Raw genomic sequence first — 16,194 nt, 5'->3', positions numbered from 1 at the left:
ACTTGCAAACATGTGAGATGACAATTCATATATAAAATAATGTATACACATAGATACAGATATACAGGTACATGGAAATCTCTAGCTATCTATATGTATATAGGATTTGCAATATTTGCAAGCCCTATATTCATATCTATATATTTAGACATCTCTCTCTATATAGATAATTATATCTGTATAGGATTTGCAAAGACTTGCAAACATGTGAGATGACAATTCATATATAAAATAATGTATACACATAGATACAGATATACAGGTACATGGAAATCTCTAGCTATCTATATGTATATAGGATTTGCAAAGACTTGCAAACATATGAGGGGAAAATTCATATATAAAATTAATATAGATAGATAGATATTTTTTCCTGTTGTTTCTATCATCAAGGACTTTCTCCCCTTAACTCTTCATTACAGTTATGTGGAAGCAGCCATACTGAAGTGCAACAAATTTCTTTCCAAAACGTAAGGCGAAATATTATTTGATAATTTTGAGTGAAAGGCCAAACTATGTGTCCCTGAATGCCAGCATATTTTACTTTAAATCTCTTGTTGGCAGTAACAGATCCTGTTTGTGGTGGTTGCATTGCTCAAGCCGGGAACTTTGAAATGGTTGAACAGAAGCTCTCCAAAGCTTTAGGTGCTCTTACTGCCTATTACAGGGAAACCCAGCTGATCCCTAGTCCATCTAAAATGCAGACGTGTGCTTTTCCTCTTAAGAACAGACAAGCATCTCGAGCTCTGAGGATGACCTGGGAAGGAATTCCACTGGAGCAGGGCTCCTCAAACTTTTAAAGTGGAGGGCCTATTCACAGTCCCTCAGACTGTTGGGGGGCTGGAATATGAAATAGTCCAAAATTAGGAATGTTGTTGTTGTGTGCCGTCAAGCCATTTCAGACTTATGTCAACCCTAAGTCTAAAGTTTAGGACAGAGACCAGGTCAATGACCTTGGAGGGCCTTAGTTTGGGAACCCCTGATCTAGACGATCTCATAAGACCATAGGTAAGCCAAGAGACCTCCAAAGTCCATCTAGATGGTCTCATAGGACCATCGGTAAGGAAAGAGACCCTCAAAGGCCATCTAGATGATCTCATCAGGCCATCAGAAGACCATAGATAAGGAAAGGGACCCTCAAAAGCCATCTAGACGATCTCATAAAACCATAGGTAAGCAAAGGGACCCTCAAAGGCCATCTAGACGGTATCATAGGACCATCGGTAAGGAAAGGGACCCTCAAAGGCCATCTAGATGATCTCATCAGGCCATCAGAAGACCATAGATAAGGAAAGGGACCCTCAAAAGCCATCTAGACGATCTCATAAAACCATAGGTAAGGAAAGGGACCCTCAAAGGCCATCTAGATGATCTCATCAGGCCATCAGAAGACCATAGGTAAGCAAAGGGACCCTCAAGGCCATCTAGACGGTCTCATAGGACTATAGGTAAGGAAAGTGACCTCCAAAAGCCATCTAGATGTTCTCATAAGGCTGTAGCTAAGCAAAGAGACCTCCAAAGACCATCTAGATGTTCTCATAAGACCATCGGTAAGCAAAGAGACCTTCAAAGACCAGGTAGACTTAGGTTAACCCTATGCCCACATTCCTTCCCAGTCACTACATAACGGAAACTACACAATGTCAGTCTAGCAGTAAATTATACTCTATGTGTTTAACCATTTCTCTCGATATGATAAAATGGTAATGCCTGTTTCCTCAAATCCTCTTTTTAGTGGGATTTTGGAATGTCTTCCACGCCTGACGTCCATGATCCGTGGAATCGGAGACCCATTGGTTGCAGTCTATGCTAGGGCGTATCTCTGCAGGGTAAAACCTTTCTTTTGGAATATACATTTGTTAGAAATTGTGTCTTTAATAGCCCTGCCGATGAAACAGTCCTCATACTAATTGCATCTTTCCCTTAGATTAGGAAAAAATGTTTCACGAGGGTTGACTGAAAAGTAATGCCTCCACCTTCGTAATTCCTCAGCAGATGGCAGTCCTGGTCTGCGGCAGGTCCTGGCTTGTTTAGTAGACTCTCCTCTACAGTTCCATTTGGAGGGAAGCCTTAGCATTGAACGGTTGTGTTGTTAAAGTACGAAGTATGGAACCCTGTGCAGACGGTTGGTCAAAACGACTTAAGCAACATCCAGTCATTGAATTCCTGACAGCAGAAGGTGTCACCCCAAAGGAGATCCATCAGAGAATGCAAGCTGTTTATGGTGATTGTGTGGATGTGAGTCCTGTGCATTGTTGTGCGAGTAAGTTTGAAGATGTTAAGGTGGGAACATCTGACTTGTGTGACAAACAAAGAGTTGGACGTCCTGTGACAGCAACCACTGAGTTTCACAAGCAAAGGTTGACAGATTGATTCCGGACTATTGTCATATCACTCAGAGAGAAATGTCAAGCATATTCAGCATTTCACAAGAACGTGTGGGTCACTTTATTGTTTTGCTTGGCTATCGGAAGATCTGTGCACGATGGGTCCTGTGAGACGCCGGTTGCAGAAACTGAGTGTTGACTTCTTCCGTGACAACTTCAGAAACCTTGTTCATCGTTGGCAGAAATGTATCCAATTGTCTTGATGATTATGTGGAAAAGTGAATAGTGGTAGTTAAAGAGCACATTCTAAGGATTATTTCTGCATTTGATTTATTAAAATATTCCCATCCAAACCCAAGTAACGAAGGTGGAGGCATTACTTTTCATTCAACCCTCTCATACTTATGGAGCTTTGAGTTAGCCATCTTGATTGGAGGCCTCACAGCACTGGTCACACATGTTCCAAACCATCCATCAGCTTCCCATTATATCTGTTTTGGATGATAAAACATTAATGAGTCAATAATGTTAAAGGTTTGCTCTTCTGTGCTCTCCTTCCATTCTCCATTCTCCCATCCAAACCCAAGTATCGAAGGTGGAGGCATTATATATCATTCAACCCTCATACAATATATAGCATTGTTCTTTGAACTGCATTTTCCTTTTGCTTTCTGTTAACAGCTCTGTTGTTTTCCGCTGTTGAATTGCTCCTTCTCTAATATTTATCTCATTTATCTTGGTTTATTTTTCTTTCCATAAATTTTGTTGATATAAAGAAATATATTGTGTAATATTTTTCGAACATTATTTATGTGCCATCTTTTAATGCCGGCTAATTCTTTCCCAAGAAATAGTATCTCGCTGTATACATCTCAGAAAGTATCTCAGTATCAGTGACAGTTTTACAGCGGGATACATTCAAGACAGTTCTTTTGGTTCTTCAAATACAGGTTGGGATGGAGGTCGCGCCTCATCTGAAAGAAAGCCTTAACAAGAACTTTTTTGACTTCCTTCTAACTTTTAAACAAGTAAGTAAGAGATTTTTTTTGTGTGTGTCAGGAGCAACTTGAGAAACTGCAAGTTGCTTCTGGTGTGAGAGAATTGGCCGTCTGCAAGGACGTTGCCCAGGGGAGGTTGCCTAGATGTTTTGATGTTTTTACCATCTCTCATGTCCCCGCGTGGAGCTGGAGCTGACAGAGGGAGCTCATCCACACTCTCCCCGGGTTCATTCTTCAGGTCAGCAACCCAACCTTCAAGTCAGCAGTCCTGCCGGCACAGGGGTTTATGTCTTTTTGTTTATTTTGGATAATCATCAAGGCTGGTTTCCCATTTGTTGGCAACATTAGCAAATCAGTATAATCCATGGTTTGTTTTAAGTTTAATTTGTTCTTTCAATACATGAATTGCACCCCAGATGAACCAACAAAGCATGCTTTTCTTTAGAATAGTTACAGTTCAGTGGATCCATGGTAATCACTTTGTATTTTAAAAATTAATGGATGCAGATTCAGTGGATATGGAATGGTGATTTTATTTCCAAGATCACTATGCCAATGTATGCAGTAGACATGTGTAATGAAGTACGAATTTTGGTTTACAGATGTTATGTTTAATTGTATGTTTATGTTTTAAAAGGGTAAGTATTACAGTTATTGCATCTCAGCACTCAGAGGCTGGTTGCTATGGAGAAGTAGGCAGAGCCAACTGCCATTTAGTTGAAGAAGGTGCAGAGTTTAAAAAAGAGAGTCAGTCTGTGCTCTGATGAGGCACAGGGAAGATTGATTCCAGGTTGATGGGATCAGGGAGACTCAATTGTTCATTTTGAGTCGCTTTTAAATAAGTTTGGTGACTTATTTAATGTAGTCTGTGTCCTGGTAAGGAACAGAGAATCTGTGATAGTATATCACAGGGGTGACTGTGGCTTGAAGTCACTGGACAGTCCCAAGTTTCAGACTTTGGGAACCAATCCCAGCTGGACTCTGTGTGATCCATTGAAGTAACGTTCTAAAAGTGGCTGAGGAAGAAGTTTTACCTACTTTAGGTAAAAGAAGTGATACTTTAGAGAGTTGATTCATCTCATTCTAGTATTGTAACTGTTAATAAGAATACCTCTAAGTGAGAAACAACATTGTAACCACTAAGCTCTGTGCCTGAATAAACTTGTTATTGTTCTTCCAACATCTAAGCCTCTGTCGCATGTATTCTAAACCAAGTTGTGCTACCCTTTAAAGTAAAAGGTCTCCCTGAGTCTTTAGTAGTTGCATCTTTACAAATTGGTGTTAGTCGTTCATAGTCCTTTACAATTGGTGGCAGCGGTGGGATAAAAAGATTCCCCCCTGCCTGAAAGAACCTTAGTCGTAATTAGATCTTTACAACATGCAGTGGGGAAATGATGATAACAATAACAATGAGGTAACTTGCGGTGTTGTTGTTGTTGTTGTTATTAATTATTTGTCGAAAGCTTTCATGGCAGGAATCACTGGGTTGCTATGAGTTTTCCGGGCTGTATGGCCATGTTCCAGGAGCATTCTCTCCTGACGTTTCGCCCACATCTACAGCAGGCATCCTCAGAGCTTGTGAGGTCTGTTAGAAACTAGTCAAGTGGGGTTTATATATCTTTGGAATAATGTCTAGGGTGGGAGAAAGAAAGAACTCTTGTCTGTTGGAGGCAAGTGTGAATGTTGCAGTTGATCACCTTCATTGGCTTTGAATAGCCTTGCAGCTTCAAAGCCTGGCTGCTTCCTGCCTGGGGGAATCCTTTGTTGGGAGGTGTTAAAAAGGTAAAGGTTTCCGCTGACGTTAAGTCCAGTCGTGACTGACTCTGGGGGTTGGTGCTCATCTCCATTTCTAAGCCGAAGAGCCAGCGTTGTCCATAGACACCTCCAAGGTCATATGGCTGGCATGACTGCATGGTGCGGTACCTATTGATCTACTCACATTTGCATGTTTTCGAACTGCTAGGTTGGCAGGAGCTGGAGCTAACGGCGGCCGCTCCCGCCGCTCCCGGGGTTTGAACCTGATTATTATTATTACTATTGTTAAAAACCAACATTCCCCGTAATCTGCAATAAACAAGCCATATCTTAGTCTGGGATTTCTCATCACTATTTAAACTTGATGTAGGAACTCAGGGATTCTTAATACAGGTTCTGTTCTTGATGTTGGCTTGAAATAGACTCTGATTTTGCAATGAATGTATAATGTTATTTTACCTTTTCATTTTGCTTATATCCCTAACCTTTTTCACAGATTCATGGGGATACAGTTCAGAACCAGCTGGTGGTGCAATGCGTGGAAATGCCATTATATCTCACACTTTATTCTCCTGCGATCGATTGGATTTTACAATGCATTTCTTACCGAGCTGCCGAGGTAAAAAAAAAAAACATCCTTTCCGTTATATATTTGTAGCCAAACAAAGACCTAATGCAGCGATTGTACCTGTGTATAAATGCAAATTCTCTAATAATTGTGCTGATTTGTTAAGATATTACCTTTTTGGCATTGATCTAACAAGGTTCGTTATGAGTTGTTTAATTAGTAAAGTGTTCACGCTGATGTGTCCTTATTAATAGGTGATGTGTTAGTTGTGCAAAAGAAAATAAGAGAAATTACAATATTTTCTCTGGCTTCTTTAGGTAGAAAGTATGCAATATTATTATTATTATTATTATTATTATTATTATTATTATTATTATTATTATTATTATTATTTACGACATTTATACCCCACCCTCTCTCACCCCGAAGGGGACTCAAAGCGGCTTACAAATTATATTCACATACAATATATTATTTCATTAGCATGGCACAATATTAGCCTTATATATTACTATATTGCACTATACCACTATACCGTAATATTATTAGTAATACAGTAGAGTCTCACTTATCCAACACTCACTTATCCAACATTCTGGATTATCGAACACATTTTTGTAGTCAGTGTTTTTTGCTTTGTTCTCATTGGTTATCATTTGCAGGTTCTGCTGACGGAAACGATGGAAAGATGCAAGAAGCTTGGCAACAAGTAAGTAGGACACTATAATAATAATAATAATAATAATAATAATAATAATAATAATAATAATAATAATAATAATTTGAGATACATATGCTGGATTTTGTATTATTATTATTATTATTATTATTATGTCATTGTGTTAATAATAGTAATAGTAATACGAAATCTAGCATATACATCTCGAATAATAATAATAATAATAATAATAATAATGCGAAATCCTGCATATAGATCACATTTGCTGTGTCATACTATATCTTTGTGTCAATAATAATAATAATAACAACTTTATTTTTATATTCCGCCTCCATCTCCCCAAGTGGACCCGGGGCGGCTTACATGGGGCTTAGCCCAGGTGAATATAATGATTTGTAAATAAAACACAGCTAAATAAAATGCAAATCCCTATAAAACATTATTATTATTATTATTATTATTCCCTAGACACTTGAAGCATCAGTAGGTTAAATGTTTTTGAATATTTACATAAAGCTCAAATTTAAGATAAGACTGTCCAACTCTGATCAAATCATGATTCTCATCTTCTTCAATGTAAATGTGCTTATGGATCCTTTTAATAATAATAGAGTAAAAGAATACATGTAATAATAATAATAATACAGGAAAATAATACATGTAGTAATAAATAGAGTAAAATAATAAATATAATAATAATACCAGAGTGAAATAATAAATGTAATAATAATAATAATAATAATAATAATAATAATAATAATAATAATAATAATAATAATAAAATAGAGTAACAAACCTGCAAAGGTTGTGGAAAATGAGCACGCAAAGATACTGTGGGACTTACGAATCCAGACTGACAAAGTTCTGGAACACAACACACCAGATATCACAGTTGTGGAAAAGAACAAGGTTTGGATCATTGATGTTGCCATCCCAGGTGACAGTCGCATTGACGAAAAACAACAGGAAAAACTCAGCCGCTCTCAGGACCTCAAGAGTGAACTGCAAAGACTCTGGCAGAAACCAGTGCAGGTGGTCCCAGTGGTGATGGGCACACTGGGTGCCGTGCCAAAAGATCTCAGCCGGCATTTGGAAACAATAGACATTGACAAAATTACAATCTGCCAACTGCAAAAGGCCACCCTGCTGGGATCTGCACACATCATCCGAAAATACATCACACAGTCCTAGACACTTGGGAAGTGTTCGACTTGTGGTTTTGTGATAAGAAATCCAGCATGTCTATCTTGTTTGCTGTGTCATACAACATCGTTGTGTCAATAATAATAATAATAATAATACATCACACAGTCCTGGACACTTGGGAAGTGTTCGACTTGTGATTTTGTGATATGAAATCCAGCAGATCTATCTTGTTTGCTGTGTCATAATAATAATAATAATAATACATCACACAGTCCTGGACACTTGGGAAGTGTTTGACTTGTGATTTTGTGATATGAAATCCAGCACATCTATCTTGTTTTCTGTGTCATACAATAATAATAATAATAATAATAATGATAATAATAATGATAATAATAATAATAATAATACATGACACAGTCCTAGACACTTGGGAAGTGTTCGACTTGTGATTTTGTGAAACGAAATCCAGCATATCTATCTTGTTTGCTGTGTCATACAACATCGTTGTGTCAATAATAATAATAATAATAATAATAATACATCACACAGTCCTGGACACTTGGGAAGTGTTTGACTTGTGATTTTGTGATATGAAATCCAGCACATCTATCTTGTTTTCTGTGTCATACAATAATAATAATAATAATAATAATGATAATAATAATAATAATAATAATAATAATAATAATAATAATACATGACACAGTCCTAGACACTTGGGAAGTGTTCGACTTGTGATTTTGTGAAACGAAATCCAGCATATCTATCTTGTTTGCTGTGTCATACAACGTTGTTGTGTCAATAAAAAATAGAGTAAAATAAATGTAATAGTAGCAACAATAATAGAGAAAAATAATAAATGTAATAATACCAATAATAATAGAGAAAAATAATAAATGTGCCATATATTCTCGAGTGTAAGCGGACCCAAATATAAGCCAACCAGGACCCTCACCCGAGGATGAGCCGAGGGGGGCTTTTTCAGTCTTAAAAAAAGGGCTGAAAAACTAGGCTTATACTCGAGTATATACAGTATATCCCGCCCTTCTCTCCCTTCCATCTCTGTCCTTTTATGACACCGTGTACTGACGTGGATCTTGTTCTTTCTAGTGCCCTGCTGTTGAATTCCGTCATGTCTGCCTTCAGAGCGGAGTTTATTGCTGCCAGGTCCATGGATTTCATCGGCATGATTAAGGAGTGCGATGAATCCGGCTTCCCCAAGGTGAGCCTCTCCAGCCTGGCCTGTCTTGCAACTTCACGCTTTATTCATTGTCCCAGTACATCCCGTTACACAAATGTGTCTAATGAATCTGACTTTGAATTTTGCAATTTTCCTGCATTGCAAATTGCAATGTCTTAATATTCAAAATATTTACCCTACTGATGCCTCAATTAATGTAATTTTATTCATATCTATTTTTTTTTTTTTTTTTGAAATTTATCATCCTCAGCTTATACTGGAGTCAATGTTTCCCCAGTTTTTTTGTGGTAAAATTAGGTGCCTTGGCTTATACTCAGGTCGGCTTATTCTTGAGTATATACCAGAGGTCCCCAAACTTTTTAAACAGGGGGCCAGTTCACGATCCTTTGGACCGTTGGAGGGCCGGACTATAGTTGGCCACTGAGCAATAATAATAATAATAATAATAATAATAATAATAATAATAATAATAATAATAATAATAATAATAATAATAATAAAAAAAGAGGGTTGGAAGAGACCCCTTGAGCCATTGAGTCCAACCCCCTTCTGCCTTTGCGCACCAAAAGCACAAGCAAAGCACCCCTGACAGATGGCCACCCAGCCTCAATGTTAATAATAATAATAATAATAATAATAATAATAAAAAAAAAGAGGATTGGAAGAGACCCCTTGGGCCATTGAGTCCAATCCCCTTCTGCCTTTGTGCACCGAAAGCACAAGCAAAGCACCCCTGGCAGATGGCCACCCAGCCTCAATGTTGCTAATAATAATAATAATAATAATAATAATAATAATAATAATAATAATAATGGTTGTAAGAGAAGAAGAGACCCCTTGGGTCATTTAGTCCAACCCCCTTCTGCCCTTGTGCCATGGGGGCCGGATAAACAGCTTCGATGGGCCGCATCCGGCCCCCGGGCCTTAGTTTGGGGACCCCTGGTATATACGGTATATGGTACGTTTATTATTTTTCTCTATTATTGGTATTATTACATTTATTATTTTTCTTTATTATTGTTGCTACTATTACATTTATTTTACTCTATTTTTATTATTAATACATTTATTATTTCACTCTGATCTTCTTATTATTATTGCATTTATTGCTTTATTCTATTTATTATTACTTGTATTATTTTCCTGTATTTATTATTATTATTACATGTTTATTTTACTCTGTTATTATTAAAAGGATACATAAGCACATTTACACTGAAGAAGATGAGATTAATGATTTGATCAGAGTTGGACAGTCTTATCTTAAATTTGAGCTTGATGTAAATATTCAAAAACATTTACCCTACTGATGCCTCAATTAATGTCATTTTATTGGTGTCTATTTTTATTTCTGAAATTTACCACCCTCGGCTTATACTGGAATCAATGTTTTCCCAGTTTTTTTTTGGTAAAATTAGGTATCTTGGCTTATACTTGGGTCGGCTTATACTTGAGTATATACAGTACAGTAGAGTCTCACTTATCCAAGCCTCGCTTATCCAAGCCTCTGGATTATCCAAGACATTTTTGTAGACAATGTTTTCAATATATCGCAATATTTTGGTGCTAAATGCGTAAATACAGTAATTACAACATAACATTACTGTGTAATGAACTACTTTTTCTGTCACATTTGTTGTATAACATGATGTTCTGGTGCTTAATTTGTAAAATCATAACCTAATTTGATGTTTAATAGGCTTTTCCTTAATCCCTCCTTATTATCCAAGATATTCGTTTATCCAAGGTTCTGCCGGTCCGTTTAGCTTGGATAAGTGAGACTCTACTGTATTATATTTGTAATCTTATATTATCCTCTTAGAACTGGATTATATGAGGCCCCTTCTACACAACTGTATAAAATCCACGCTGAACTGGATTATATGGCAGTGTGGACTCAGGATAATCCAGTTCAAAGCAGATACTGTGGATTATCCTGCCTTGGCATTCTGGGTTATATAGGTGTGTGGTAGGGCCTTGAGTCTACACTGCCATATAATCCAGTTCAAATCAGATCATCTGTATTTTATAGGCAGTGTGGAAGAGGCCTGAGTGAAGAGGCCTTGATCTCCATTGTGGCTGAGGAGGTTGCTAGGAGATGAAGTGGGCGGGGCTTACCCTTCTAACTGGCAGCTAGGGGAAAAAACGGCTTTTCCTGGTTCTCTAATTTGGACTTTAGTTTTCTAGGTTTTTTTTTTTAATACGTATTTTGGGTGACTATGTCTTTTGTCCTGTTTCCGCAGCACCTGCTCTTTCGCTCTCTTGGGCAGAACCTGGCCTTGGCTGATCCGCCGGAGGGAGACCGGCTTCAGATCTTAAATGAAGCGTGGAAGGTTATCACGAAGTTAAAGAGTCCCCAGGTGGGTAGTTGTCGCCGGGAAGAAGGCCCTTCACAGAACAGCTGCAGCCATTCTTGTTGCAAGTGGTGTGCATTCTGTTTGGGGGGCATTTCAGGCATAACGGTTGATTTTCAAGTGTAGGCATCTCATCATGACACGTCCATAGCCACATCACCAAGGAAAATACTAAAGTGGAGACAGCAGTATTTTATTATTATTATTATTATTATTATTAATAATAATAATAATAATTTTATATATCTATATATATAAATGAGTGATGGCATCACGGCGACCCACAAAACAACAAAACTACAGGCCCCCCAACCTCGAAATTTGACAACACAACCCATCATCCATGCCTCTAGGTTGATACAACAAAAAGAAAAGAAAAATAAAGTCCTACTTAGAGGGAGAGCAATAATTGTTTTTATCCAATTGCTGCCACTTAGAAGGCTAAGCTCTGCCCACTTGGTCTCCTAGCAACCCACTCAGCCCAGTGTTAATAAAAGAATAAAAAATAAAATAAATAAAAATAATAAAATAAAAATAATTAAAAACACTAAAAAATTAATACAATAAAATACTATAACAAAATAACTAAAAATAATACAACAAAATAATAAAATATAATAAATAAAAAAGATAAGTTACAATAAAATTAATTTAAAAAATACAAATAACGTCAAATAAAAATTCAACAACAACTTTTAAGCAATACCACCACCACTTTGCCACAGCAACACGTGGCTGGGCACAGCTAGTATATATATATATATGTATTTATTTTTCGTGTCAGGAGCAACCTGTCAGACCCTAGGCAGCGGAGCACCAAGAACCATACACGGAGGCCAATAAACTATCTTAATATCTTTATTAAGGAAATATATAAGAAGGATAAAAACAGGTAGAATGTATAGTCCAAAAGCAGACCTTCCCAATGAGGTCAAATAAAGTCCAGAAATAACTAGTCCAATAAATGATATTAGAGTTCAAAGATAAAATCCATTAAACCGAAACACACACTATTGCCAGGGGAATTGTCCAGAGTCTTTCAAGGCACAAGGTAAATCCGCAAGAAGGCTGGGAGCAAGGCTTGAACCTAGAAAACAGGATCCGTGGCTCAAAACAAGGCAAGGCAGTCCAAAACTTGATTCTGAGAACTAAATCCGTGGCTAGGAGCAAGGCAAGGCAATTCTTGGATACTTGAGAAGGCAAGGCAAGGAAACTGGATTTGCGGACTTAGCGAAGTCCACACTAGGCTGGAAACACTAGGAACGGGACTACAAGGCCCATGAGGCATCACACAACCGGAGTTGCTTCTGGAGTGAGAGAATTGGCTGTCTGCAAGGACGTTGCCCAGGGGACGCCCGGATGTTTTGATGTTTTACCATCCTTGTGGGAGGCTTCTCTCATGTCCCCGCATGGAGCTGGAGCTGACAGAGGGAGCTCATCCACGCTCTCCCCGGGTGGGATTCGAACCTGGCAGCTTTCAGGTCAGCAACCCAACCTTCAAGTCACGAGGCTTTTCTCCCCTAGGCCACCAGAGGCTCCATATTATTAATAATTATTATTAATGATATATTATAATAATATAATAATATAATATATTATTATTATAATATATTATAATAATAATAAAAATTATTATTTTATTATGACACAGCAAACAAGATAGATATGAAATCCAGCATATCTGTCTTGCTTGCTGTGTCATAATAAAATAATAATAATAATAATAATAATAATAATAATGGGATCTGCGCGCATCATCCAAAAATTCATCACACAGTCCTAGAAAAACTTTATTTATATACCGCCCTATCTCCCGGATGGGACTCAGGGCGGTTTCCAATCATAAAAACAACACAAACATTACATAACAACATAATAACACATTATTAAGCAAAGTAAAAATACAATTATAGAAATAAATAACACTTACATGACCTGATCAAGGAGACGGGAACCATAAACCCAATATATTAAAATCATTTTAAGTTAGAGAAATCTTGTGCAATATATTCAGGCCCAGAAATCGGCGGTATTCCAATGTAATTACTGAAAAACCTGCCGACACCACCAGGTCTTCAGTTCCTTACGGAAATTGGATAATGTAGGGGATTGTCTGATCTCTTTTATTTTGGCAGAGCAAACATTGTTTTTAAATATTACTCCAATATATTTATTTATTTATTTTTAGGATTACATCAACTGTGCAGAAATCTGGGTGGAATATACCTGCAGGCATTTCACGGTATGTGCGGATTTAGTTTGGGGGTTCTCGAGGACTTTCTAGGTCAGGCACGGGCAAACTTGGTCTTTCCCTCCAGGTGTTTTGGATTCGAACTCCCACCATTCCTAACAGCCTCAGGCCCTTTCCTTTTCCCCCTCAGCCACTTAATCGACATGCATCCACCTCCACTGAGGTGTAAAGCAGACTGACTACAAAATGGAGTTCTGTGTCTGAACATGCTCAGTCCCAAACCACACGCTAAAGCGGCTGAGGGCCCAAGTTTGCCCAGACCTGCTGTAGGTCATCTAGCTGTCCCTATGAAACGTAATCCAATGGTCCTTGCTTTGTATGTTTTTGAAAAGTCAGTTTCACGACATCTTCGCATCATTCTTTGCAGAAGCGCGAGGTCAACACTGTTTTGGCCGATGTCATCAAGCACATGACTCCAGATCGGGCCTTTGAAGACGCCTATCCCCAGGTAAAAGAACAGTCACCTCAAAAAAGATCATTAGAGTGGGAGATAATGTCAGCCAAATGTCATTATATCTTCTCTTCCTTGTTCTCGTTTTCAGCTTCAATCAATCATTCAGAAAGTCATCACCTACTTCCATGATTTCTCTATTCTCTTTTCACTGGTAAGTTTCCATATGGCTATACAAAATCCCAGAATACTTGTAAAGTATCTATACAAACATACGATAGTCTATGTACAAAGAAGGGGATTTTCTCCCTGAAACAGGGTACAAAAATACCCGGGAACCCCTGTAGACTTGGACTTTACTTGCAAAGACTTTTTTGAGAGCAATGCTCCATCATTATTTTCTTCATTCCAGTATACAGCAACACGACCAACCATCTGTTTAAATTGTTTGGAAGATATTTTCATTGACTTTGTATCCCTGAAGCCTATATACATTGGAACCAATATCAGACTTGGATAACTTTTGTGTCAGAGCTGTTGCTCCTTTTCATTTTGTCTGGTACAGCCAAATTGAGCTTTGTACGGGGAACTTTAATAATATATGTTATTTGGACACATTTTCTTTGTACATAGACCAGGGGTCCCCAAACTAAGGCCCGGGGGCCGGATGCGGCCCTCCAATGTCATTTACCTGGTCCCCGCCCTCAGTTTTATAATATAATATTTTTATATCAGTTTTAATAATATAATATATTGAATATACATATAATATTGATAATAATCTTATGTTATACAATATAATACTACTAATAATACCATCTAATAATACTAATTATATGTTATATATTACATATTATATAATAGTATAGTGGTATAGTTCAATATAGTAATATATAATGCTAATATTGTGTTATGCTAATAATATAAATATATTGTATGTACCTACAGCTGCTCTGAGTCCCCTTTGGGGTGAGAAGGGTGGGATATAAATGTAGTAAATAAATGCAGTAAATAAATAATTAATTTTAGACTTAGGCTCGGCCAAAATCTGACATGACTTGAAGGCACACAACAACAACAACAACAACAACAACAATCCTAATTAACTTGACTATCTCATTGGCCAGTAGCAGGCCCACACTTTCCGTTGAAATCCTAATAGGTTTATGTTGGTTAAAATTGTTTTCATTTTTAAATATTGTATTGTTCTTTCGTTGTTGTTGTTGTTGTTGCACTACAAATAAGACATGTGCAGTGTGCATAGGAATTTGTTTGTATTTTTTTTCAAATGATAATTCAGCCCCTCAACAGTCTTAAGGATTGTGGACCGGCCCTCTGCTTAAAAAGTTTGGGGACCCCTGACATAGACTATCATATGTTTGTATAGAAGTTTCCATATGGCGGCAGAGATCATGAGATCCATACATTTTTTAAATGTGTGTACACGTTATGCCTTTTGTTAGAGGCCTGATGAATCTGAGTGGAATTTGAAAGTAATTTAAAGACTGCAAAGCCTTAGCGTTGAACGGTTGTGTTGTTAAAGTGCCAAGTATGGAACCCTGACCAGACGGTCGGTCAATGCGACTTAAGCAACGTGCATTCACTGAATTCTTGAGAGCAGAAGGTGTCACCCCAAAGGAGATTCGTCAGAGAATGCAAGCTGTTTATAGGGATTGTGTTGATGTGAGACTTGTGCGGCGTTGGGCGAGTAAGTTTAAAGATGTTGAGGTGGGAACATCTGACCTGCAAAAGGTTGGCAGATGGATTCAGGACGATCGTTGTATCACTCAGAGAGAAATTTCAAGTATAATCGGCATTTCACAAGAACGTGTGGGTCACATTTTTGCTTTGCTTGGCTATCGGATGTTGAGAGAACTGTGAGACGTTGGTTGCAGAAACAGAGTGTCGACTTCTTCCGTGATGGCTTCAGAAAACTTGTTGGCAGAAATGTATCTATTTGTCTGGTGATGATATGGAAAAGCGAATAGTCGTAGTTAAAGAGCACATTCTAAGGATTATTTCTGTGTTTGATTTATTAAAATATTCCCATCCGAACCCAAGTAACGAAGGCGGAGGCATTACTTTTCATTCAAACCCTCGTATTTCAACTCAAAGATTCAGCGTTTTCTTTTTTGGGAAACATCCGTTGCTATTTTGGCAATTGGTGCCAACAGTGTGATGTGTTTAGACCTAGTGGTTCAACCTGATGTACTGAAGTTTTCCTTCTCTTCCTTATGCGAAATGATATATGGTAATATATAAAGGTTACGTTTGAACTTAGATATGTAAACATGGTGATTTTGTTGACCTTTTAGGAGAAATTCCTGCCATTCTTGGATATGTTCCAGAAGGAAAGTGTCCGAGTGGAGGTTTGCAAGTGCATCATGGAAGCGTTTATTAAGTAAGTATACAATAATATTCGGATTAATTGCACTCTAGAGAACCCAGGGTTGTTAAGTGCGACGGATTGAAATAGGTCTGCAGTCCATTTGACATTGGAAGAGTTCTTTACAGGCACTAA

General features: G+C 37.7%; 1 protein-coding gene across 3 annotated transcripts in view; it reads left to right on the top strand.

Moving 5' to 3' along the window:
- The window catches only part of vps35l (VPS35 endosomal protein sorting factor like), an 87,934-nt gene that overhangs the window by 39,382 nt on the left and 32,358 nt on the right, over window positions 1-16,194 (top strand). For all 3 annotated transcript variants that reach the window (XM_062964201.1, XM_062964200.1, XM_062964199.1), the window contains exons 11-21: window positions 423-470; window positions 1,736-1,829; window positions 3,278-3,355; window positions 5,577-5,699; window positions 6,311-6,357; window positions 8,587-8,698; window positions 10,921-11,037; window positions 13,220-13,273; window positions 13,650-13,730; window positions 13,825-13,887; window positions 15,989-16,074. In XM_062964201.1, the coding sequence (XP_062820271.1) occupies window positions 423-470; window positions 1,736-1,829; window positions 3,278-3,355; window positions 5,577-5,699; window positions 6,311-6,357; window positions 8,587-8,698; window positions 10,921-11,037; window positions 13,220-13,273; window positions 13,650-13,730; window positions 13,825-13,887; window positions 15,989-16,074 (903 nt within the window). The remainder of the gene's footprint in view (window positions 1-422; window positions 471-1,735; window positions 1,830-3,277; window positions 3,356-5,576; window positions 5,700-6,310; window positions 6,358-8,586; window positions 8,699-10,920; window positions 11,038-13,219; window positions 13,274-13,649; window positions 13,731-13,824; window positions 13,888-15,988; window positions 16,075-16,194) is intronic.

This window comes from Anolis carolinensis, unplaced genomic scaffold (genome assembly GCF_035594765.1).
Source record: "Anolis carolinensis isolate JA03-04 unplaced genomic scaffold, rAnoCar3.1.pri scaffold_13, whole genome shotgun sequence".
Lineage (NCBI taxonomy): Eukaryota > Metazoa > Chordata > Lepidosauria > Squamata > Dactyloidae > Anolis > Anolis carolinensis.
Note: the sequence above shows the minus strand (reverse complement) of the source record. Positions and strands in the feature narration are given on the sequence as shown.